Here is a 25268-nt window from a genome sequence, read left to right on the forward strand (position 1 = left end):
GTGTCTCTTGAACCTAATCTGAGGAAATTTTTTTCTGGTCTGCATTTTTTTCTGTACAGACTTAAAGAATTAGAAGAAAAGTCAAGAAAGTGGGAGTCCAGGCCTGAAGATACACACCTTATAAACTGTCTGCAAGACAAATTAAGTGACAGAGAAGAGATTATCAAACAGCTGGTGGTAAGACTGCTTTTTATATGGACATATGTATTTTGGAATCTACTGCAAGGTTCTAGTCAGTGTTTCACACATTGCTTCAGATTGATTATTTCTTTCTGGGCTGGAATTCTTTGACAAATGTATCTTTCCATACTGGCTTCCAACAAATACATAACTTTCCATACACATAACTTTGTTTCCCTTCAGGAAGGAAGAAAATGTCAGCATTCACTTTCAGCCAACACTGAATATTACAGGAATCGGTCATTTTCTTTCAACCCTAATACAGTATGCCTGACTCCTTCCATGAAGGTAAGAGGAGCAATGCAATTAAAATCACAAATTGTGATAGCTTTCATTACTATTTGAATCATACAGGCCAATCAGGACAATAAAAGTGCTATCAATTTTTTATGATAATGTTATTTAGTAGAATTTTTTCCAGCGCCAACCTACAGTCAGTTGTTGAGCATAGGAGAAATTCAGTAGAAGTACACATGCAACATAGATAACAGGTGTTTAAGCCAATATAGAACACTAGAACTCTGACATCAGTCTTCCACTGGGATAAGCATGGCCATTGTTTGCAGATTTGGGAGTTGCTAATTGGGATACTGCATGCATCAAGGAAAATTATTAATCTGTTTGAGTTTCTTGGTATCTGCCCTTTGTCATTCCAGCCCCTCTGCATGATACTGTCTACAAATAGCCATAGAAAGAAGAGAGGTCAAGTTGGTGGAAAGCACCTTGATCTGTCTAAGATATCAGGGTCAAATACACAAGTTGTTTTAGTCAGATGACAAAATCTATGGAATACTCACAGCATACCCTGAGAATTTAATTTAAATGCCTATAGAAAAAGATAGAAATCATCCTATTTGGGTGTTCCTCAGAAGATATTTGGAAATGAGGTATTGTTGAGGTTTTATATTATCAGTTGTAAATAATGTATATGTAATGAAGTTTTCTGTTACAATAAAAAGCAGAAGAAGAAAACGGTTGAGGTGCCCAGTCGTGTTGTCAGTGTTCCAAATTTAGCTTCCTACGCAAAGAGCTTTTTGAGCTGTGATTTAAGATCAAAAAGAAGTGCTCCACAAATAACAAAATCTACAAGCTTAGACCGGAGTCCTGGCTGCCTCAGGGTGGGCTCTCCATCAACACAGTCCTCAGACAGCAGTGCTGCCACAAGGTATTTGTACATTTTGTATGATGATAAATGAATTCATATTTAGAATCTTGTAGGCAATTCAAACATATTAGACAGGTGGAAATACACAATGATGTAAGGTTCCTACTGTGCAATGAACTCTGTGTTTGGTTTTCTGCAGACAGATGCAGAACTTAACTGCAAAACTGGGCTGTAATTCCTGCCCAGCAGACCTTATGCTTGCAACCCCGCCTGGTAGGAAAAAAAACCAAACAACCCTGAAACCAAACCAACCAACCAAAACCCGCGCACACACAAAAGCTGGTATTTAATTGTGAATATGGCATTTTTCAGTGGTTCTGTTAAGGATGTGTCTTCTGTCTTATTTTTATTGCCTCACCTTGCACTTGGTAGATGTAGATCGAATGTTTTTATTTTAGGAGGTATTTGAATCTAAGCAGATCATTTGGCAAAGGCTAGAGACTTGAAAACTGATTAGCAGATACTTTGTTTCTTTCTCTTTGAGGAGCTTCAATTCTTCAAATTTATGAGTTATGAGAATGATGTTCAGTGTTTTATAATATGGACTCTCTCTTCAAGATATAGTTAAAACTGTATGTAGCTAATATACAGTTAAAAAATCCCCAAACCTAACCACTGTATTTCAGGACAAAATCCAGCCTTCTCACCTATCTTCTGATCGAGATTTAGTTATCCTGTAAATTATGTGCAAGAGAGTTTCTTCCTTGGGGGCAGATGGTGCTGACTGCTGACAAAAACAACCTGGGACACAGGCTTAGATCCTGTTTGGCAATTCCCACTTCTTAAAGATACAAACATGCTGTGTCACGCCAGATGACTGCCAAGGCAAATGGAATTTCTGTTTTAAAAGGAAACAAATATATAGAGAGACTGAGGGTCGCTTGGGTGCTGCTTGCTTAATTCTTTTAAATCAGTCAATCATAAGTTAAGTCCTATTTGCTATCATATGTTAAAAAAATCCTGAATTATGGAAAATGAGGGACTATGTAATAGGATTTATTATGAATGGCAGGTCTTGTTCAGATAAATCTTGCAGTTTCAAATAGAACTTTTACCAAACATTTTTAATGCATAAATTGTATTTTATAAGTTTAAGAGTGAATTGCAGCTGCCATTCTCTGATTTTCAAGCATCCTTTTGTTTAATTTTTTATGGTGTCAAGTTAAGAACTATGTCAAATGTTTCTCCATAGCTGTTAAGTTCTGCTTCATGCTTTTCTTCATGTGGCAACCAGTGCTGCTAGTCCAGTTACCTGGCTGGCACAGATCCCACTAAAACTAGCTGGCACCTTTTGGCCTCATCTATTCATGTGAGCACAGAACCATTCATGGGGTGTTTTTCTAGGAAAAGTATTACATACTGGTAAGATTGTAAGTAGGTAAGTGATGCTAATGCTTATTTGTTTGCACAGGACACATGGCAATGAACCACCACAAACCAAAGATGACCAAAAACAAGACCCTCAGCATCAAGAATGGTTTACCAAGTATTTTTCATTTTAAAAAAACTATTTCCATGCTTCTCAGAATTACTATAGAAGTCATTCCTGTTTTCTTTTTAGGAATGATAATCCAATAGATGATTTAAGGCAAGAAAAAAAATATGTAATTTCTAAGTAAAGTCAGAAAATACTTGCACTCTCTTATACCTAGTAACTATGGAGTTACACGCATGAATTTCAGGAAAATACATTTTTTTTAACAACTTCTGTAAAAAAAAAGAAGAAAAAGTTTGGATACAGTTATGCAAAAAGACTTTATAATCATGAGACTGTACCACTCCACAATTTCATTAAATATGGAATTTGGATTTTGATACCTCCTGTCAATTTGACACCAGCTGAAAAAAGATGTTCCTTCTGTACATTTATCCACTTGCTTCATCAGCTGTTTAAAGTAAATTCTTCATATAATAATGTAATTTAAAAAGTTTTTAATGCTTTTTGTTAAATTAATTTTAAGCTGTACAGCATGTGGTACACCTTCAAAAATAGCATGTTATAGCAGGCTGGTTTAGAAATAATTTCTGGTTTGCTTCAGAAACTGTTTTGTATAGTCAGCATTGCTATGTAATATTCCCATTGAATTTCAATATATGTATCAGCCTGATAAATTAGGATGATGTGTAAGTATGAACATTAAAGCTTGTAAATTATCCAATTTCTATGTTTTTTGAAAGAGTTCTATGTTACACTGAAGTAAGTCAGACTTGTACACTGAGCTCCACAGCGATGGCAACTACATCCTTGTACCTTTTAACTCCATAATAGTTTTATGCCCACATAAAAGCAAAGTGGGGGGATGACTACATTTATCAGATCATGCTAATTCATTGCTGGCAGGAAAGAACCCATAAAGAAGTTGACTCTTGGGCAATTAACCCAGTGTGAAAGGCAGGGAAAAGCGCAACCAGCAGCCTGCTGTTTAAGACAGGATAGTTCCTCTTCAATTGCTTTGAATCCCCATTTGGTTTCAACCATCAGGGCCCAGCTACCTAAAAAAATTTTACATCTGCAACGAGGTGTACCTCCAGCCTAACCTCTTCCAACAGATGCAAACACTCCATATAAAACAGCCACTGCATCTCACTGGTGGTGCAAAGGTGGAAGGAAGGGCAGAACACTTCTCCATGCCAATACTTTTCATCCCAGTTATCTAGTATTTTTTCCAAGAGGAACTGTTTGGTTGGAAAAGTGACTGGTAGTAGATTTGGCAAAAAGGCTCTTTTCATACTTGTAATCAAGAAAGAGATTAACTAGTACACAGTAACACTGATGGGTGCCTTGGCATCTCTGAGGATCGAAATGTACAACACTGTTTTCATTACTTTTCATCCATGCTGCCCCAAGAACACTAGAAATTTCAATACACAATTAGCAATTTGTATTTCCAGGGTTACAACTAATTATTCAACTCTGCCCCCAAAAAGTTATTGTAGAAAAGTGGTTATATGGATGAATTAAATTTGTTGCTTAGTAATACACAGACGGGACTCTTGCTATTTCTACCTCCAAAATCTTTTTTGGCTACATTTAACTTACTAAATAGAGCACTGTAATAAAAGGTAATTCTGTATACTGGACAGTGGTGGTGATCCTACCTCCACAATGAGTGGTCTATATTTTGGGGATGGGTATTTTGGAATACCTCTTCAGTAGCCTGAGAGTCAGAACATCAGTAACATGAGGCCTGCATTACATATCCCACCCTTTTTTGTCCATTTTTCCATTACAATTTATCCTATAAGAATCAAATTTGTATATCCCAAGACACCTTCCATGAGGTGAGCCAGTCTGGTGGAGATTGACAAGTCACTTCAGAAAAAAGTGATCTGACCTACATAGAGACAATTCTAAGGGTGCTTCTGCAGTGGTACTCAGGGATAATTACTGGATCACAAAACATTAAAATATTCCAGGAAAATCAAGCACTAATCTTTGCATATATTTTGATCATACCAAAAAGACAAGAGGGGAAAGAAAGGGCCATCCTCTATAGAAGGAACAGAGATGCATTCTGGGAGACACACTTCTACCAGAAAGCACCCTGAAGAGCAACTCAGAATATTTTCCATTAAAACATAAAACCAATCCATATTACTGTATTAAAAGAAAAGAAGATAATTTATTTAGCTTAATTGTTCTAACTATATTTGCAGTACAAATTACATTATACAAAAAGCATACAAAGAACACTATTGCTTTTAAAATATTGAGCTGTGTAAAATTATGTTTGCTTCATTGGAGCAGGAATATTTGCAGATGCTTGTTCTAGGTAAGCTAATGGACCTTGAGGCATTTCTGCAGGCTTTTTGTGCTGTACACTGATGTCTTCCAGGACCTGTTGCCAGTGTCGCAGTTTACTCAAATGCTTCTGAATTAATGCTTCTTTTCTCTGCAATTCATTTCTTAATTCTGAAACATCCTGTTGATGAAAGAATTGTGTATTAGTAAATAAACAGTATTCAAAAGGATAACCACCTCACATAAAGGGCATGTAACTTTTTTAGACCTTGAGCTTTCAAGCTGATCTTACAGTAGAAAAATGGAATAAAGGAAAAATGGCCAATGATACAGAAGCACTGTGAATGCACTAATGCCGCTCACCTATGTCACGTATTTCAGAGACCACCTTCCCAGTAAAATCTGCCTAACTAGTTTGTCTCTTCCAGTGAATTATCAGCTGTGTTCCAATACTCCACACAGCAGCAGGTATCCAGCTTCTCCAGGTTCATGCTGAGAGTTGTGGTAACAGTCAAGTTCTACTGACTTCAAGTACAACATCATGTTGAGAAACGCAAAATTATGAACATGGTAATTAAGGTACATAGCTTATCTGATCTAACACTAGACAGGTAAATTAACATACCTCTTTAATTACTTGTTCTGGTTTCTGGACTGATAGCTGCAGTCTTTTTTGTAGAAAAAAGCATTCAGTTTGTCTTGCAACATCCAGAAACTTTTGGATGCACTGATCAACACCTAAACATATAATAACAATATTGAAAGAAGCTTCCAAAAAAATAAGATTTCAGGCTGGTAATGGTAATAGTCTATTAAAAACACTTTTCACAGTACTTTCTATAATGAAAATCTTCATAATATCTCAAGTAATGTATTTATAAACCAGTAAGTCCCTGCATAAGACACTGCTTTGCAAACTTTCAAGTTATTTTAGAAGTGCAGCACAACACTTCCTCCCAGGTTTTATTTCTGACAAGAAGTAATAAAATAATTCATGGAACTTGGCTGCATGCCTAAGCAACAAGCTCAGTGTAGGGTTCTAAAATAGGCACTTATTGAGGAGAATATTCTGCCCTCATATACTACACACTACTGTTTTGGTAATAAAAGCTGATCCGTGACAGCACATGAATATGACCAAATATCCAGAAAGGAGTTTTGAAAAGCATTTACGCAGATTTTGAAACGCCATTTGAGAGAAGTTTCAGGAAATTTTCAGGGACAACTGCATTTCTAAGGAGTAGCCAAGGGCCACTTTTCAAACTCCTGCTCATTCCAATATTTATTCCATCTGCACGGAAGTGCCTCACCCAAGTCTTAAAGCATCGCTCCTGAACTGCCTGGCCTGGCATTTCCCATTTCCTGTCACTGCTTCATACAGCTTCCGATCGCATCAGCTCCCGGCTGCTTGAAACGCATCGCGCTGCACGCCACTGTAACCCCAGCCAACGCCAGGAGCCAAGCGGCACACCCCGACCTTCCCACCACACCCCGGGCATTCCCGGGTGGGTTTCTTTCCTGCCACTGCTCTCAGCAGCATTCCACCGGGAAGGAGCCCCCCACTGCCCCTGCCCCGGGCTCACCGGTGCGGATCTCCTCCTGGTCCGTGCCGTTCACATAGTCCTGGCTCACCAGCGAGGCGAAGCAGGCCTGCGGGAGAGGGAAGCACCGCGCTGAGCGGCTGCGGGGGGCCGGCGCAGGCAGGGCAGCGCCCGCCCGCGGCTGCCCCCCCTCTCACCTCGAAGGACGCTTCCAGCTCGTCCACCAGCGTGTTGTTGGGGTTGCGCGGCCCTGCGGGCGGCGGGATGAGGCCGGGCGGGCCGGGCGGCCCCGGCGGCGGCGGCCCCGGGGCCTGCGAGCCGAACATCCCGCCCAGCGCGCCCGCCATGGCGGGAGCCGCGGCCGCGCATGCGGCGGGAGCGGGGCGGGCCCGGCGCGGCCCCGCCCGCTGAGGGCCGGACTCACGGGCAACCACTTTATGTGGGTTCCTTCACGGCCATTGCTCTTGGTCCTGTCACCGCCGGAAAGAGTCTGGCACCAACATCGTGGCACCTGTCTAAGAGACATTTTAATGTATTCATGAGATCCCTTCTTAGACTTCTCCAGACTAAACAGGCCCAGCCCCTGCAGTCTCTCCTCATAAGAGATGTTCCAGACCCTCCATCCTCCTCATAGCTCGCTGCTGGACCCTCCCCAGTAGCTCCATGTCTTGCACTGACGAGCCCAGAACTGGACAGAGCACTGCAGAAGTGGCCTCGCTAGGGCAGAGGAGGTGGGGAGGATCACCTCCCTCAAGCTGCTGGCCACACTTCCCACCCCACCCCAGGATACCATTGGCCCTGCTGGAACAAGGCAAGCAGAGACAGCAAAGCCCTCTTTCCTAGAGTGACCCTCCTCCTCCAGCCTTTGCCCTGCCTCTCACAGGTGCCAGCCTGGGTAAGCACTGTTTCAGCATCACTTGTTCCACAACAGCATTTTAAAAAAAACCCTCAAAACCCCACCCTAAACCAAAACAAATCCCCACCCTATGGGTTTGGATCTCCCAAACTGTCAAGAAAACATCACCCCATTTTTTAAGTGTCAGGTCTGTTCGATGTTTGAATTGATTCTGGGAATAATGTCCCTGTTTGGAGTGTGGCCACCTCACATCAGGAAAAAGGGGAACTATCAGGATGACAAAAATCATGTGAGATGAGGGCAAGTTCCCCTAAAAACCACACGAACACTAATTTGCACTCACCAGCTTTCTGTAAAAAAGTTACAGTATACAATCTTCTTGACATGTTTATATCTTACTACAAAATTCTGTGCTGAAGCCATGCTAATGCTAATCACACAGCATTTCTGCCTCAGTACATACCAAAAGCAGTGTATTTTGTCTAAGGAAAAAATGCCAGAATGGTACTTTTATGAACAACTTTTCATAGTCACACCACCTACAGTTCACCTGAAAGTGAGGTGCATCTATCATCAATTGCTTATTCTCTCTCAATCAAAACTCACATTCAAATAAGGAATTTATTGTTTACAATAATTATGCCTACTTTACATATAAAATAGGTGTTTCAATAATTTCCATTATCATATTTTGGTATTAAATATTTCAATAGTTAAAACAGAATGATTTTGATTTTTAGCTGCATAATATGGTATGGGATGACAAATCTCAAAGTTGAGATATTCTTATCCAAGTAATAATTTATAAAATGCATTTTTAGTTAATTGCCATAGTGAAAATATGCTTGGGGCATTCATTAAAATATGCTTGGGGCATTCATTTATAAATGATACCTTTTAAGATTTTTTTTCTTAAGGCAGAGTGAATGATTTTAGAACAAGTATTTTTATTTGGCATTGTGACTGTCTTGACTTAATCGAGCTGCAAACTCTACGAGTGTTCTTGTAGGCCGCCCTGCCATGCCCTTCCGAAGATATGGCACCTCATCTTTATTTGACATCACCCCAGCTATATCCAAATGGGCCCAGTGAGAGGCAGTCACAAATTCCTTCAGGAATGCAGCAGCTGTGCATGCTCCTCCAGCTCTGTGGGAAATACAAAGATGTATCGTTTCCAAAGCAATTCCAACAGCACACATATTAAACAAATAGGTTGAAAGAAAGGGGCACATGGAAGGTATTGTTTCATCTTACCTGCTGTACTTTCCAATGTTACTCACATCTGCAAGAGGACAGTCTGTGACTTGTTTTGTGTAATGCTTAAAAAGAGGCATCCTCCAAACTCTGTCCCCTGTCAAAATGCTGGCCTGAAAAAGAAACAATGATATTCTGGGCAATTTGTTGTTTTTTTTTTTTTAACTGCACTTATAAGCCGTGTTTTCATGCATGGTTCTTTTTGTTTAGGTTCTATCAGTCTAAAAATCTTCAGCCAAGATATTAGATTTTTGCAAATACACTGTTTGCAAAACAAAACAGACAATCCTGTTTTTTAGATGCATTAGTATTAGCCAAAAGGCAACATCAAAAGACCACATTTTTTTATCTGTTTTTCCTTTTCCCTGACAACAGATATCCTTTCCTTCAGAGGCTTCCCTGATCCATCACACTTCAGCCACTCACAAGGCCTCTCTGAATTTCTGTCTCCCTGTTGTTAAGCAAGACCAATTATCTTTTTAACATTAACTAATTACTGCCAGTAGTCAAGAGTTTATACATATGCAGTGAGTTATGGGAACATGCAGATTCTTGAGATGTCTGGCATATGATATTATATCTCACTGAAGAGCTACTAATTAATAGTCGACATTATTTTCAAGTCAATATAGCACTGACATAATTTCTCTAAAATTTCAAAACATAATAACATCTTTAAGATTTGCATAAAGACTTTCAGTAACATACTAACTTTTTCAATAAGATTTATCATAGAATTATTACTATTATGATTTAACAATAATGCAGGTGGCCTACCTCATAGAGGTGAGTCCAAAGCCAAGATGAATTTGTGAACACTCCAGCCGCAGCAGATCCCAGTGCAACATCCATGGCACCTAAAGAAACACACCTTCAAGTTTATATGACAAAGGCAAAGGTGGACCTGAGCTATTCCCTGCATCCTGACTTCTCACAGAACTTTCCATTTTTAATTCCCACTATCAGTAACAGGAATTTATCAGACTGCAAATCCTGAAGACTTTAGTACACTGACATTTTTGAAAGTTTAAACATTTTTAAAACATTTTTATATTCTAAAAAACCAGAAGAAATCATAAAAATTATATTCTGTTTCACATGAAAATAAATTTTATGATTTCAGATTGATGATTCTTATAAATAGTTTTTAAATAATTGTATTAAACAATAACAGTATCCTCTAAAAAAACCTAGATTTTATTACTTTCATGTAGAAAATACAAGTGAATGGGATTTTTCCAGTTTGTAGACCTCTATAATTTTTGAGCTGATACTTTCTCTTTTGTGAATTTCACTTACATAGACTTTTGCATAGTATGTGTAAATTTACTTTATTAATAATTCAATTTATTAAAATAATCCTTATCAAAATATTAAATTTTGTGATTCGATATTTATCTACTCGATGCTCCAAAAGTGCTTCACTAATACCAACACTCAATCCTAAGTGAGATGAAAAAAGAAATAGTTTAGAAAAATATGTCTAAGAAATTTCTGTGGGAGCCCTCCCTCCTCTTGCTTGGTGCCTAAGGATTCCAGACAGGAATACTTTTATACAAGCCAACCATCTTAAAATCAGTTTCCCTTCTGTCTATTGAAATTTTCCACAGCATTTGAACTGGTAAAACCGATGGAACATAATTTAAAGCACTACCAGAGAATCTATATAAGTATAATTATTTTGCTTAGCAAATTCACTAAGCAACACAGTGGAGTCCTGTCTGAATTACTCTTCTGTATTTGCTTTTATTTCAGCTAGAGTCACATCACCCATGGCAGCTTGTTAGTGAGTACATGAGCTCCATCCACAATTGCTGGTTTTAAATTTAAATTTACTACTTCATTATTATACAACTGTAGAGATGAAACAATTAAAACACGTTTCATAATGCCTAGAAGTATGCAAACTGCACAAAAAATCGGAGGTACTTCAGTCAAACAAGTTCCTGGGGAATGATGAGAGCTCTCCTGTCATCATGGAGGCCTGAGCTTGCTCAAGAGTGGGAGAACTGGCACTGGCTAGGTGCTCAGGCACTCAGCAAGCCATTCAGGAACCTGCCTGGGCTCCAGCATGGTCTGTGCCAGATGGACTGGGCAGGATTCTTCCATGAACATGTCACTTCCTCTGCATCACACAGACCTGGGAGCTGAGAGGGTTCAGCTCAGAGACGGAAGAAGCACAGGGAAACACTGCAGAAACACTGAAGTCTGCGTAGGTTTCCCTGCTCTTGGTTCCAGCTGGGCTGAGCCAACCCAACTTCATCTCCACTGCATGTCCCCTCCCCAATCCAGAGACACACAAGCTGTGCTCACTGTTGTCCTGAAACATGTAAAATCATCTCAGTTGCCTTTGAATTAAGGTTGGGTTTATATACAAAGCACAACTAACCCACAGCAAAACTAAAGAGTAACACAATACTGACTTTAAAATGAGCAGGGAAGGGACACTGCTTACCTGTTAATGTTGCAGCATTCACAATAGCCCTTGCATTAAAATTGTGGGCATAACAGAGAGCATCAGCTAACAGCAGTCTTCCTTCTGCATCTGTGTTATCTACCTTCAAAGGCAAAATCAGTTAAAAACAGATAAAGTACTGTAAATGTCTCTTTCACTGATGTATTTCTCACATATCTTAAATAGCTGTTTGATAGAGGCCCCAGAAACTTCAGGTAATAAAATTTTCCTCAAACTACACTGGAAAAAAAAATAATAGTACAGGTACACAGTTATGTTTATAAAGTAAAAGCGTATCTGTATCGGAGGTAAGTCATCTTTCATTGCTACAACCTCCTCTGTATGCTGGGTCTCTGTAGTGCTGGCTCCTCAGAAGAGCCTGGAGAGGTGTTTCAGGGGAGCACACAGGCTGCATCATGTGCTTGGAGCTACCAGCGCTTTCTTGCAGATTTCTCCTTGGTGGGGGAATACATGCCCAGTCTTTTTTCCCTCAAAGCAGAGAGTGACTGAACTCAGTTTTCAGAGATGAATGTCAAAGAAATGGAAGGCTCAGCAAGACAGAAGTGGCAGGATCACAGAAATTCAGACAAAAAGAAAGCCATCTACTTCTGCATTAAATCAGTGATCTACAGTACAGTGACTTTCAGCACAATTTAATCTAATAGATGAGTATGGAACCATTTGTAATAAATATGAAAGGTACCTTGGGTACTGATTTGGCAAGCTCCTTTGAACCAACAGCCTCTATGACTCAGAGCTCTGATTGTACTGAGCATTTTGGCAGAGTAAAGACCTTGGTTACATCAGCAGGAGACTGATGTCTTACTCTCATGTCTTACTCCAGATAGCAAGGAATTGTCCTGAAGGGTCTGCTGGAAGCAATTAACATTATTTCTTCGGACTTAGAGCCTGTATTTATGGGTATTGCAACAACCCCTTGTGCCAAACAAGCTTTTCTAGCATGCTCAATGAATGACCTTACTTTTCAGCTTTTCCTAACAATTTATAAAACATGTCCTATCTCTTCAATCTACATTTGAAAAAATCCTACAATAGCAATTTCTAGTTATTAACATGCTTCTTACAATTTTAAAAACAGTACATTTGCATTGCTTATCTTAAAGGGTTTTTTCCAAATGTATTCTGCAGTCAACTTGGTCGATTAAATCAGTTCACTAAAAGCACTCAAAATCCAAGTTTCACATGCATACCTGTATTGTTTTTCCATTCTTGGCTCTAACTACATCCCCAGGCTTGTTTGCCTTACCACTGGGCATATTTTCACAGAGGGGTGCCAAACCTCAGAGACAAAAAGGAAAGTGAATTACTAGTTTTCCTCTCAGAAAAGCTGTAGAAAAAACCCACTTAGATAAACTCCAAAAACCTCCTTAAGAAAACAGTGCAAGTGCAATTTTGAATTTAAGCTCAAAATCTGAATTTTCCTAGTTAATGAAAGACACATAGTCCAGTTTTCAATCAGAGAAACTCCTCTGCATGATGCACTACCAGGCTCTCTCACCTATACTACTTTACCACTAGAGTTTTCTTCAATATTTTTCCCAGACAAGTGATATAGAGGAGCAATAAATACTATTTTATGTCTCCCATATATAATTATTCACACGTAAAGGAACTTCTTTCTTTCTGAAATTGAAAACTTCTCAAATAAACACTCTGGAGCCATTCAAGCTCTGCTCATTCTATAATGTCTAGGGTGGTCCAAAGATTTGCCACATAACTCCAGCCATACCAAGAACAACTAGAAATGAGCAAAATACAGGCTCAGAGTCAAAACTGCAACTGTGACTAGGATCATGGAATGAAAGACACTCCACTGCTCCTAGGGAAAACCTGCACCTGGCACTAGGTCCACAAGTGGAGCACCACTTTTCAGTGGCATAATGCACAGACAGGCTCCACTGACTGTGCTCCCCCCCCGCACACTTCAGTGAGGAACCTCATGCAGTGAGGAACCTCATGCTGTGAGGATGTGTGGCCATCGCTGCCCTCTCCTGGCTGAAGCACTGAAGTGACTGAAGTACCAGTTCACTTATACGTCGAGCTTCTCAAACTAAAACTTATCCTAGACCGTGTTCCATATCATTGCCAACTAGTCTTGCCACAGAGTCTGATTCAGCTCATGTAATTTTACCTCAGCCGAAAAAATAAACATTTTTTTTCAGAAAAAAAAAATCACTACACATACATAACAGTATCAGCAGACTGCTTTGGTTTGTTTTAGTTTTCTGCTGAGATATTCACAGAAGGAAACTACAGCTGATCCCTCTTCAGTTCTGGCATGGACTCATGGAGGTAGCTCAGCACTCCTGACTCCTTTTCATTCTAACTGCTTATACAGAGATGCACATTCCTTCTTGTAATGAAGGATCGGGACTTTTCAAAGACACACTGAAAGTATCTTTATTGACAAACAATTTTCACTTAAGAGCTAAAAATCATACCATAAAAATCTTGATTTGGTGTTCCAATATTTTATTCAAGTAAAGAATAGTAATTTTTTGATATGCAAGTAAAAATGGAAGAGAGATTGAGTGAGAGAATGAGAGAAGTAGGTGTGCAAGAGTCCATGATGTTTGTACACGGCTTTCACCATTGCTACTAGAAAAATACTCTTTCACAAAACCTTGTAGAACTAAGATTTTTGGATTCTCCACACAAAAACACTTACCAATTATGTTCAAAGGTAGCTTTAGAGCTGCTGCTGTCACAATGGCTGAGCAGACAGTTGCTGCCCCTCCCATATCTGCTCTCATCGCATCCATACCTGATGATGGCTTCAGTGAAATGCCACCGCTGGAACAAACAGCTCAAGTTTGATGTCACATACACTGATGATGTTCTGTCCATGTGTAGTATTAACACCAGATATCAGTAAATGCTAGACCTGGTGCTCCAAATACTTCTGCAACCCTAGTAAGTGTACTGTAAGCATTTCAGATTACTTTCTTATTACTTTCTTATAATTAGGAGACCATAAAAATCCAGGTAAACTGCAGTGGAGTAACTCACTGGTCTTCATAATAGCAGTGCACAAAACAAACAAAATAGTACATGATGTACATGAATATTTATGTACATGAATAATACATGACTGATAAATACTTGAGTATGATGTGCCATGGAAAGTAGCTATAAGGAACTGCTACAAAGAATAAGCTATTTTCTATTATTTTCCTTAAGCACCATCTAAATGTCCAGTGACATGCTGCAATTCTAAACATGCAAATTCTTCATCTGCAGGTTTGTTCAGGACAAGAAAAAAAAAATAGCACCTTCTTTATTTTATTTCCCTGAATTTCCTTCTTCCCCTTACAAGATGATGGCATATTAATTCCTACTTTGGACAACTGATGTTGTCTTATTGCCAGAAAAGGCAGCACAATCTATTATATAACACAAGTTCAGTGGAACAGCATTGGAAGATGTGCTGAGCAATGAAAAAACTGGAAACCCTATTGAATACGAATAGCAGGAAAGCATTTTCTCCCTCTAGTAATTAAAATATTGGCATACAAGCATACATACCTGTCAAATGTAACTCCTTTTCCTACAAATACCAATGGGGAGTCATCTGTATTAGCGCTCCCCAAATAGTGAATCTCCAGAAAGATGGGAGGTTCAGCTGAGCCCTTAGCTACACTCAGGAATGCTCCCATCTCTTGTGTTGTTATCCAAGACTCTGGTCTGGAATAGAAACATGTTTAGTTATTAAATTACTTTAGTTTGGTTTTTTTTTTCAACTGGACACTTTGACCAAGGTGATTTTTTGGAGATCGTGATTCTTGAAGGTTTGTACACAAACCATTTCATGGTTTAGTTATTTTGGAAGCAGTAGTTTAAATCAAATCACTACTACCTTTTTTGGTGAAGCAGAAAAATACTTCCTCAAAGTTGATCTTTGATATTTGTTTTGTCTTGTTTAAAAACAACAACAGAACAATGGCTTGTCTACAGTTTCTGCATCAGAAACACTGATCCTCCACTTGCCTGTGAGGCTGTAGATGCTAAAGGTATGTGAAATAACAGTATTGAAGCAGGGTACATTTAGCTTTCTGCTAGCAAGATTTCCCCCAATCAGTCAGTAAAACATGCACAACCAGTAAATCTGTTTCCACTATAGAGCAGAAAGTAGAAATTCAGGGGCAATTTCTGTGAAAATTCACTTGCAAGGGCTTTTATGGGTTCCATCTCACATTTTTAAAAACTATTAAAAAAATCCCAACAGCAACAAGTAGAAGATGTTTTATTATCACATCCACACAAAAAAAGCAAAAGGTAGGTAAAAAAACCACTTGGGAAGGAAAAAAAAGGTACTTTATTAGCCCTCTATTCACTGAGGCTTCTTTTCACATGTGTTAATTAAGCAGTAATTGACTGCATGACTAATTGACAGTTAATGATTTTACTGCATCACAGTATCTTGCTTCCTCTGCAAACTAGCAGCTGATTTAATCCTTGACAACAGCCTGCAGTCTGGGCACCTCTCATCTCTTTTCCCCAAACACTTCCCCTGCTTTTGTCATTTGAAGTAGCAAAGGGAAAATGAGATTTGAATAACTTCGGATTTGAATAACCTGGAAGGTATCTTATCTTACTGTTATGGTCCTCTACCCTACAGAGGAAACATTTCCATGGAATTTACCTTATGTGAACCTTTACATTGCTGAAACTTCTGAGCTTCTGTTCAATGTGTTCAGCAAATTTGATTGGAGTTATATAATTAGCTGGAGCCTCCATAAGGTATCGAGCCAGGTTCTGCCCCTCAGCATAGATAACGCCTTTTTGCCAGGCTTCACATTCAGCACTAAACAACAACACACAACAATCAGGATTATAGACATTTGCAAAAGTAAGATGTCAGCATTCACATATTCTCTTTCTTAAAATGCAGTATCATTAATTTGGAGCAATTAAGAATATCACAGTTATCTTACTACAAGGACTCTAGTCTAGTAACTCATCTCTGGTTCTAGTCAGTGCCAAATACTTCAGAGAAAGCTAGAAGAATCCAAGAGTAAACAGATGTGGAATTATCTATCCAATTCATTAGGTTTTATCTTAATCCTTACTAATCAAAGATTGGCTTAAATCTTTAAACAAAAGGTTTAATATCCCTTCCAAAGTTTCTAATCACATTACTTCTAACAGCTTTCAGTTTTTATTTACCATATAAAGTCTCCAATTCTGTTTTCCCCTTTACTGAAATATGATTATGTGGCAAGAGTGGAATTTGGATCTCATTTCCCAGCACACTCAAGGAACTTCACTAACGAATGACAGAGCAAATATTCACTGAGCTGCCTGTCTCTCTGAGCTGGGAAGTCTCTCTGATTATTTTGCCAGACCAACAGTACAAAACCTTTCATTTTACTGAGACAGCTTACTTACTTATTACAGTTATCACAAAGCAAGGCACTGAACTGGATTTTGCCTCTCAAAAGAGAAGGACAATAATAGGAATGCAGGAATATAAATTATTAAAATAGGAATGCAGGAGGAACACAGAAGTATTGCCTGGATATGGAAGGATGTAATTAGGAAGCCAAATGTCAGCTGACATTGAAACTGGCAAGAGGTGGGAAAGGTACCTAGAGGACTTCAACAGGTACACCAGTAGCAAAAGGTAGGGCAGGAATAACACTGTTCACTTGCTAAATGGTGCAGGCAATCCACTCAACATTGACAAGACTGAAGTTCTCAATGCTGGCTTCGCATCAGCCTTAATAAAGATCTGCTTCCAGATTCCCCACTTCGTTGTGCTCAGCAACAGAGTTTGAGGAAGAAGGGCACCCCTCATGACAGGAAGAGAGACTTAGGACTTAGCTTAAGGATGATGGACATACACAAGTCCTTGGTAGCAGGCAGCACATATCTGAGGGTTCTGAGGGAACTGGCTGGCATCACTGCAAGCCTAGGCTCTTTCAGTTTGAACGATGTAACTGAACGTGGCTCCCAATGACTGAAAAGGACCAGGGAGGATACAGGGAGCTGTAAGTCCGCTATCTCAGACTAACTCCTTAGAAGTTTGCAGAGAAAGTAGTTTTGAGAGCCATTTCTAGGTATATGAAGGACAAGATGGTCACTGGGAACCACCAATTTAGATCTGGCACAAATTCCTGCCCAGCTTAACTGAATTGTGTGATGAGGTTTGTCACAGAGGACCACAGTGGATGCAATTAAAGGTTTTTCCCAGCCTAAATGATTCTGTGATTTTTCTTGACTTTAGCTATGTTTTCACATAGAATCCTTGCAGACAAATTGAGAAAACATGAACTGAAGCAGGAACGTGTTTGAACACAGACACATCTCAGAGCTGCACAGTAAGATTCAACAAGAAAAGATGCAGTAGGATGCAAAGAAAAAAATTCACTATAAATGTAGGTAAGCACTAGAATAGATGGTCTAGTGAGGTTGTGGAATTTTCAACTCAGGAGGTATTAAAATATGGACTAAGCAAAGGCCTGATCAATCTGACCGAACATTAATGTTGTATGTAATGTCCAGGTTATCCCAAATCCAAGCTGGAGCTGGATTGAATGACCTCCAGAAGTCTTTTCCAACCTCAATTACTATATAAAAAAAAATTACTTCCATAACTGGTCATAGGACCATCTATATTTTCAGGAAATGCTTATTTAATGCAAATTTAATGAGGTTCTAAATTATCTGCTGTGCTACAAAATAAGAAGAGTGTTTATTTTACATGTAACTTATCAAGACATGCTTAATCAAGAGGCTTCCGTTTTATTTCACTGACTTCTTTTTAAGGAAGAACTTGTTCCTGTTTAAAGTACATACATTAAATACCTCTCGCCTGCATGACAGAATATCCTATACAAAACATCCAAAGTCCACTCCGATAATTATTCTGAAACCAAAGCTGGTTCTACTTTCTGCTCTCAGTAAGTGATGTCTACTTAGAGACCAGAAGAACCCAGGCTTCTCTTCTTACATTGTACTCTGTAAATGAAAATATAACAAATGAACTATATCCATAGTGCATTGGTCTGATGTCAGCATTCCCTGATTCTGCAAAGGATTTATCCATTTATGGAGTTTGAAGCACCTCTTCTCCATAATTCTGGCACACAATACCAACAGAAGTCCTAGTATATCACAACTTCTTTTCAGGCAGCTTTTACTTTTATCGTGATCTTTCTTTTCTATGAAGCAACATTTATTTACCCTTAACCTCTGAATATGGCATCAAAACACATGGAACAAACACTATAGATATACTTGAGATGTAAAATACTTCAGGAAATTCAAATGAGTAGGAGTTAAGAAGATTACTGTTGCTAGCCCTATTCTTTCAGTTTTGTTTTTCTCATGCACAAGCATGCCATGCATACAGTTTCATAAATAACCAAACAACAGATGAATAAATAGGCACATTTTCCTTTGCCATCACCTTCCATGAAGCTGAGGAGTAACTACAGGCTTCTTTTTTTGCTTCAGCTCATTATATTCATGCAATCCAAGGACAGCACCTTCTGCAGCTGCTTGTGCATCTCCGCAGGGGTCTACTTCCACACAAGGGATCTCCAGGTCCTGGATCTGCCTGCAGCCAACTGAAAAATACAGCACAGAACTGAAGGCCAACTATTGCATAGAACAGCAAAACAGGGGTCCAAGGTGATCAATGGGACATTGCAAGGAAGAAATAACTTTAATTCAAGATACCTGAGTTTATAAGTAAGTTAGTCAAAGAGATCATGCAGTAGAAGAATTAAAAATGCTAATGACCATTTACTGGCAAATTTTGACTAAAAGTATCACTTGATGAATTGTAATTATTAAAATGTTTCACAAGAATAAAAAAGGAAAGATCACAGTTGTTCTGACTCCTTAAAGCTCATTCTATAGCAAAGCAAGGCTCTGTTATTCTGCAGTGTTATGAATTATGACTATCTACTGGTATCAGAAATTTGTCATAATTTTGATTTTTGCCAAGAATATGATGGTTGTTTTCTTCCAGGTGAGTTTATATACCCCTTTATAAACAATGTATTCCATAAATTCTGTTTTGTTCCAAGTAATTTAACAATGTTTTATGTCAGCTAGAAAGTAAACGTTAATTAATAATGTTAATGGCAGCTACAGGCTAGCACTTTGGACATACAGCTGTCATCCAATCACAGACTATGAAGTCTTCAGTGAGAACTCTTAATTCTTATTTTACACTCTTAGATGAAGCAGTTATCCTTGATTAAGATAAGCCCTCTTCTGTCTTCAGCAGATAATATACACTGAATCATAGTACTGATGTTGTGAAATATATTAGTTTATAACACAAATATCTCAGTTATGAAATAAGTGGCAGAAGTAAATATATGTGCATACAGAATGACCATAAAGTGTATTGGTGATGTTCACCAGCTCCAAAATATTAATTAGACAAGTGCCTTTTCAATATCACATTGTTTATGAAAGTTATTTGATATAAATAACTGCAGTTACCTGTCCTCAGATTTGATTTACATTCTTGAAAAATACTTGCTCTCTAAGGAAAAATTTACATGAGTATCAGTGACAAGTAAATGCATTTACCAAACCATGCAGTAAGTTGTTAATTTTAAAACAAAGGCATACCTAGACTTGGTCTTCAAAAGTGGAACATGCTGCAGAACTGCAATTGCTTTACAGATAAAATGCTTAAAAAAATTAAAAAATAGCTAACCTGCAACAGCTGTACGAATATTTTCTTTGCCTTCATTCCAGTTTTCTTGTTCATTTATTCCAGCATTCTTCTCACCCAAGCCAACTACCACCACACTTGGAAAGTCCTAGATGAAGCCAACACACAAATGGATTCACTTTCCTCATTGTTACAGACACTGCAGAGTTGTTAAAAAGACTCTACTTTCTAAATCAATCCAAGCATAGCATTAAAATACATATATTCAATATAGATATCAGACACTTTTCATTAAGAGTGCCCGCATGGTGCTGCTGTCCTGTGCTCCCAATCATTTGCCACAGGCATGCAGTCAGTTATCTGTTGTCCAGTTAATATTCATGTGCACTGCACATAGCAGACAGGGCTTTATGCTCCACACATGGTACATCTGATACTCCCAAGGGCAAGCCTAAGAGTCCTTGGAAAGCAGATCCAGCTTTCAAGCTGTAAGAAAGGACAGAACTTATCTGGAGAATTGTAATCTTTTTTTGGCACAGTACTACGTTCAAGAAAATAATTTCAAAAGCCCAGTGTGTCAGCTCATCTCAGGAGCTCTGCTGGCAGGATTTGCCAGGTAGCAAACTAAAGTTGCACAGGGGTACCTCTCCAGAACTCAGGAAAACAATGTAGCACAGCAGACTACATGCTTGCCTCTTAAGCTGCATACAAGTAGAAAGAAAAAAAGAAGTAATGAGGATTAATGGAGCCTTTTAAGAGTGAAGTCAAATTTGAATAAAACTCAAAGCTATATATATATGAGAACATATATAATGTTCCTATAGCTCTTAAGAAAAAATTAAGTTAATCTTAGGCTTTCCTTTCCATGTGTGTCAGCCTCTAACAATCAGCTTTCAAACTGCTACACTGTAGTAAAGTCTTTTAGTCCACAAAAAGCTGAAACTTGTGTTAGCTTTCCAGAAAATCAGTGATACCAGTTAACATTTTCCTATCTTCTTTTGCAGAGACTTTTTACCAAGTCTGGTGTCACCTGCATGGGGTGTCTACACAGGAATTTATACGTGGTAGGCAATTATCACTACAAATGGATTTATTTCAGATTATATAAACAGCCTTAATGTAAGATTCAGTTACTTAGACAGGAACACCTAGTGTCACATCACATGCCTGCCTAGGCTTTAGCTAGGACTCCAAAAATGCACAAATCATTCCATATTGGTCAGCTTCAGAGACGTGCATTAGGTCTATCCTGGCTTCTCAAATGGCACAAAAAGCCTGACATTGAGAAGACGAATCTTGATTTCATACCCTTGTGATCTATCATGTCTGTGCATACAAAAGTCCTGCTTGAAGAACAGTCCCATATCTTGTTTTCAGAGGTTTCAAGCCTTAAAACCTCTGACAAAAGCATGTGAAGGGACTGTCTTTTTTTAGAACTGTCAGTTCTAGAAGGTCTTTGCACCTCTCAGTAACTCCTCACACACTCACCCCTCCTGGGCATAGGAGGCACAGAAGTCAGATCCAAAACTGCCATGCTTTAGCTCATTCAGGAAGCAGTACAGCACCTTTGGAGCAGACTTGTTCACATCCTTTCCATTTGCAGCACGGTGGAGGGAGTACAGGACTGTACAAAAGTCTGTGCAAACATGGGCAGTGCAGAGCAGGAGTTGAAATGGTCAAGGAGAGGGAAGAAGAGCAGGCCATTTATACAAGCACAGGAGTGAACTCAGCATAAAATTAGACATGAGGACAAACTTCACACATCAATCTACTAGCATACGAAAACACAAAGCTCATACCTGATGCAAACCATGAAATATGCGTGTTTTGCCTTTCTTCAAAGATGGCCCACATCTAGGACACAAAAAGATTCTTTCAATACAGAAGACCTTACCTGTGATAAATCTTACAGTACTACATTTACTCCATGACCACACAGTGCGCCACACATGCAACTGGGACGTTTGGCTTTGTGCTGATTCAGAGCAGAGGCCAAGTCTCATGAAATTTTTGCATGTTTGCTCAATGATTGGTTTTATCATGGGAGTTCCCTTCCAAACTGCCGAAGCAAATACCAGCCTGACAGTGATATGGACACAGACAGTAATAACGAAAAAAAAAAAAAAGATCATTCCTCCTGATATTTGTAGTACTTTAGTCCATTTCAGAAGCTTATCACACACTTACAAGGACAGAAGCGCTCTCAGCTTTCCAGACACAAGCTTATCAAAAGCATCTCCTGCACTAGTGAACTGGGCAGCACCATCATCCTTTTCATTAGAGTAGACTCCCAGAACAAGACCCTAGAAAAGGACACACATTAATGTAAATAACACGAGATTTACAGACCCATATCAGAGAAGCATCGAGCACACTGTTCAAACTATTGCTACGTATTTATCTATCATAGCAAACTATTTGCTATGTATTTATCTCAGTTTTTGAATTTGATGCACAGACTAACACTTCAGTAAGCAAAGACTACAACTAATTTAAAGTGTGAAAAAGAAATCAGATACAACATAACCGAGCTACAACAATTCTGCCGATCGTATAAAGGCAAAAACTCTTTTAATGAGTAATTTTAAGTACAAAAGAGCTACTCCCTGCCAGCGCAGATCTCCAGTCCTGTACACCCAAAAGGAGCAGAGAGAGCCGCAGCACTCCTGCCCCAGCTCCGGGGGGCACACGGGGCGCTCAGCCGAGAGCCGCTGAGGGTCGAGCGGAGGAAGGGACACGCAGCTCCCCCGCCGCCCCTCACCTTGCCGGCCGCGCCGCGGCTGTAGTCCCGCGGCGAGGGGCCCTGCGCCGAGCAGCTGCAGGCCCGGGGCACGTCCCGGGCGAGGCGGCGCGCAGCCAGGCTCCGCACGCAGGGCAGCAGCAGCATGGCACCGAGCACGGCGGGCAGCACGGGAAGGAGCGGCGCGGCCGGGCCCGGCGCGCTCCGTGCCTCATCAGCCGGCGCCACGAGGGGCGGTACCCGGGATGGAGGGCGGGCATCCCCGGGGACGGGAGCTGGGGTTTGCCGATGGTGTGGCAGAATTTGTGCGAGGGGCGCTTCGGCTTCACGGTGGATTTTTTGCCTTCTTCTGGCGTGCTCCAGATGGGTGGTCGTGCTTCTCTCGGGGGCTTATCCCAAACTTAGGCAGCCCTAGTCTGCATACTGCATACTTAATTTGCGTATTGAAGATTAAAAAGTAAATTATTTCAGAAAAACAAAACTTTATTATTTAACATGCAAACGCACGTTATTTTCTACGAGAAAGCAGTAACAATTTCAGGCTGAAATTACAAAAAAATCAAAACGTGGTAAATGAAAAAAACCAAAACCCAACAATGCAGTGAGGATGACTGTGGTTATATTCTGTCAGGAAAATTATAATTATAATATGGGGTCATCGCTGTAATATCAGAAGTAGATTTATGCTCAGCAAAAGCACTGCACGGAAAAGAACTGGCTGGAGTTTGCTGACAGTTACTATATTGTCAGTCTGAAGAGCATTGAACATCTGCTGGACTTTAATTTCAGGTGATCCAGATATTTTTTGTTTCTTTCCCTGCCTCTGAAGTGTGAAGCATAAATTTTATGTCATTCATTTTAATAGGTGAGAATAAAACACATTATGACAATATGTATAACAATGTTTGCTTTTCCATACATCTTTAAGTGAGGTTATACTGTTAGAGCAGCAGAACCTGGTGGAGAAGGAGTTGGGCCCATTCTCTAGGAGTCCATTGCACTTCCCACCTCACAGCTTTCTCTATGAAGTGGTACAGAGACAAATAAAATGTTTTATTAAGGACAGCAGCACTCAGAAACAATGAATGAGGGAAATTACATCCAATTTGATTTATCTTGTAAAAATAATTTTTTTAACATTAAAGTGTAATATTATTTAAGGAATCAAAGCGATAATTAATTTTTAGCTTCATTTATTTTGGCAAGGCTCTTGGATACAATGAACAGGTTTTTAGTTCTTTAAACTCCATAGCTTCTCTACATTCCTACTGCTTATATATTTTATTCTGCACATACAAATTAAGTGGTATTTTTGGGATATATGAAGTTGTCTTTAATTTTATGGAAAGATAGGATTGGACCCATAAAGTCTTCAAAGTTCTGGGCAGATATTAGTCATAAATGTTCTCATCTGGGATTTCAAATCTTCCAAGGTAAGAAGTGCCCCCAGAGAAGTATCATTTCCACGTGTTGAGCATGCATATGGTCAGATATGCTATGTGAAACATAATAAAATCGTGTAAATAAAATAGATCACATATATCAAGTTGCACATTTTTGAAACTAATTTATGAGGTACAAGGGAAAGTTCAAAAGGTGCAAGTGATAAACTTACCTATTGTTAACCCCAGGGCTTTGTAGTTGTATTTTTCAAATATGTATGACTGCATTTAACCTCTTTTTCTCCAGACAAAATTTCCCAGGGCAAATATTCCATGCATTGATCTATCAGTGTATCTTAGCAGTGCTTAAACTCAGACAACGTGTGCAGCTGAAAGTTTAATTTAGCCTTAAATCTGTTTCATTAAGTTTAGTCAATGCATGGCAATACTTCTGTTCACTCTAAATTGAAAATACTATTTTCTCACAGGTCACAACGCAGTCTTTGGGTGATAATGTTATTTGGTCATTCAATTTGTGCAGCTGCAGTATTTCACAATGATGCTTCATAGGTCTGCTCTAAGAGAAATCTTCTCTTGGACCTTTACTGCAGAGTATGCTCCATTGTTGAATTGATTCGAACCATGAAATTACAATGCTAATCAGCCCAATTATCCTCCTTTAACTTCATGTATACAATGCATCCTACAGGTTCTTTCAGAGCTACTGTGACCTACCTTGGAATCCACTCCAACAAATCTTTAATCTTGTCCTTACCTAAATAGTCCCATGATTCTTATTCAATATTTTTGAAGGAGGTGGAAATTTGGAGGCCATCAAGCAGCTCATTTTCAGAATGAAAATATGTTGCAGTGCATGCATATTAATACTACTGAAAAGCATTTTCAAAGCAATCACTCAATATGGAGGATTTAAGAATCTGCTTCCTTCTTACCTCCTGAAGAGGATTATATTTAGTAAAAGCTAAGTTACGTGCCACAATATAATTCTTTCTGTACAGTAACTACATCTAAATTATACATGTTCATAGAACAATTACAAATGACAAGTATTACATTTTCTACTTGTGTAATTATGCTGCACTTCAAGTTTTTCTATCTCAAAGACATTCAGAATTTTCTGGGAGAGGAAGGTGGTGGTACCACAGGGGACCCTGTGGGCAGTTTTCAGGGCACTACTATGTTGTTACCATCTAAGACACCTTTGTAGACTGGGTTTGTTTGCTGCCTATCCATGTACTGGCTATTGTATCATCTTTCTGGAGTTGTGGCCCAG

At 39.2% G+C, this 25268-nt stretch overlaps 3 protein-coding genes across 5 annotated transcripts in view; 1 reads left to right on the forward strand and 2 right to left on the reverse strand.

Moving 5' to 3' along the window:
* Positions 1-4792, forward strand: part of FAM184B (family with sequence similarity 184 member B) — a 39287-nt gene extending 34495 nt beyond the window's left edge. For 2 of the 3 annotated variants that reach the window (XM_058838276.1, XM_058838278.1), the window contains 4 exons: positions 60-177; positions 364-468; positions 1140-1345; positions 2757-4792. In XM_058838276.1, coding sequence (XP_058694259.1) covers positions 60-177; positions 364-468; positions 1140-1345; positions 2757-2847 — 520 coding nt within the window. In that variant the 3' untranslated portion in view covers positions 2848-4792. The remainder of the gene's footprint in view (positions 1-59; positions 178-363; positions 469-1139; positions 1346-2756) is intronic. The other variant, XM_058838277.1, reaches the window with a different exon arrangement.
* Positions 4793-4943: 151 nt separating this feature from the next.
* MED28 (mediator complex subunit 28) lies at positions 4944-7121 on the reverse strand. The gene is made up of 4 exons (XM_058838279.1): positions 6826-7121; positions 6671-6737; positions 5713-5825; positions 4944-5268 (listed from the first exon to the last, which is right to left on the reverse strand). The coding sequence occupies exons 1-4, from the start codon at positions 6973-6975 to the stop codon at positions 5071-5073; spliced, it is 528 nt and encodes a 175-aa protein (XP_058694262.1). The 5' UTR covers positions 6976-7121; the 3' UTR covers positions 4944-5070.
* A 965-nt stretch (positions 7122-8086) lies between these two features.
* LAP3 (leucine aminopeptidase 3) lies at positions 8087-22821 on the reverse strand. Its single transcript, XM_058837899.1, has 13 exons — positions 22614-22821; positions 22040-22155; positions 21652-21706; positions 19895-20000; positions 18626-18785; positions 15857-16018; positions 14740-14898; positions 13883-14007; positions 12405-12493; positions 11194-11296; positions 9516-9595; positions 8739-8851; positions 8087-8630 (listed from the first exon to the last, which is right to left on the reverse strand). Exons 1-13 carry the CDS (start codon positions 22737-22739, stop codon positions 8432-8434), a joined length of 1593 nt encoding a protein of 530 aa, XP_058693882.1. The 5' UTR covers positions 22740-22821; the 3' UTR covers positions 8087-8431.
* Positions 22822-25268: the final 2447 nt, after the last annotated feature.

This window comes from Poecile atricapillus, chromosome 4 (assembly GCF_030490865.1).
Source record: "Poecile atricapillus isolate bPoeAtr1 chromosome 4, bPoeAtr1.hap1, whole genome shotgun sequence".
Lineage (NCBI taxonomy): Eukaryota > Metazoa > Chordata > Aves > Passeriformes > Paridae > Poecile > Poecile atricapillus.

Coding starts and splice junctions, on each gene's coding strand:
- MED28 (XM_058838279.1), bottom strand. CDS start 6,975: ATGGCGGGCGCGCTGGGCGGGATGTTCGGCTCGCAGGCCCCGGGGCCG. Junction 6,738..6,825: donor AGCTGGAAGCGTCCTTCGAG/GTGAGAGGGGGG, acceptor CCTCTCCCGCAG/GCCTGCTTCGCCTCGCTGGT. Junction 5,269..5,712: donor CAGAACAAGTAATTAAAGAG/GTATGTTAATTT, acceptor TTTCATCAACAG/GATGTTTCAGAATTAAGAAA.
- LAP3 (XM_058837899.1), bottom strand. CDS start 22,739: ATGCTGCTGCTGCCCTGCGTGCGGAGCCTGGCTGCGCGCCGCCTCGCC. Junction 21,707..22,039: donor CTGAGAGCGCTTCTGTCCTT/GTAAGTGTGTGA, acceptor TTTGTGTCCTAG/ATGTGGGCCATCTTTGAAGA. Junction 8,631..8,738: donor AACATTGGAAAGTACAGCAG/GTAAGATGAAAC, acceptor TATTTCCCACAG/AGCTGGAGGAGCATGCACAG.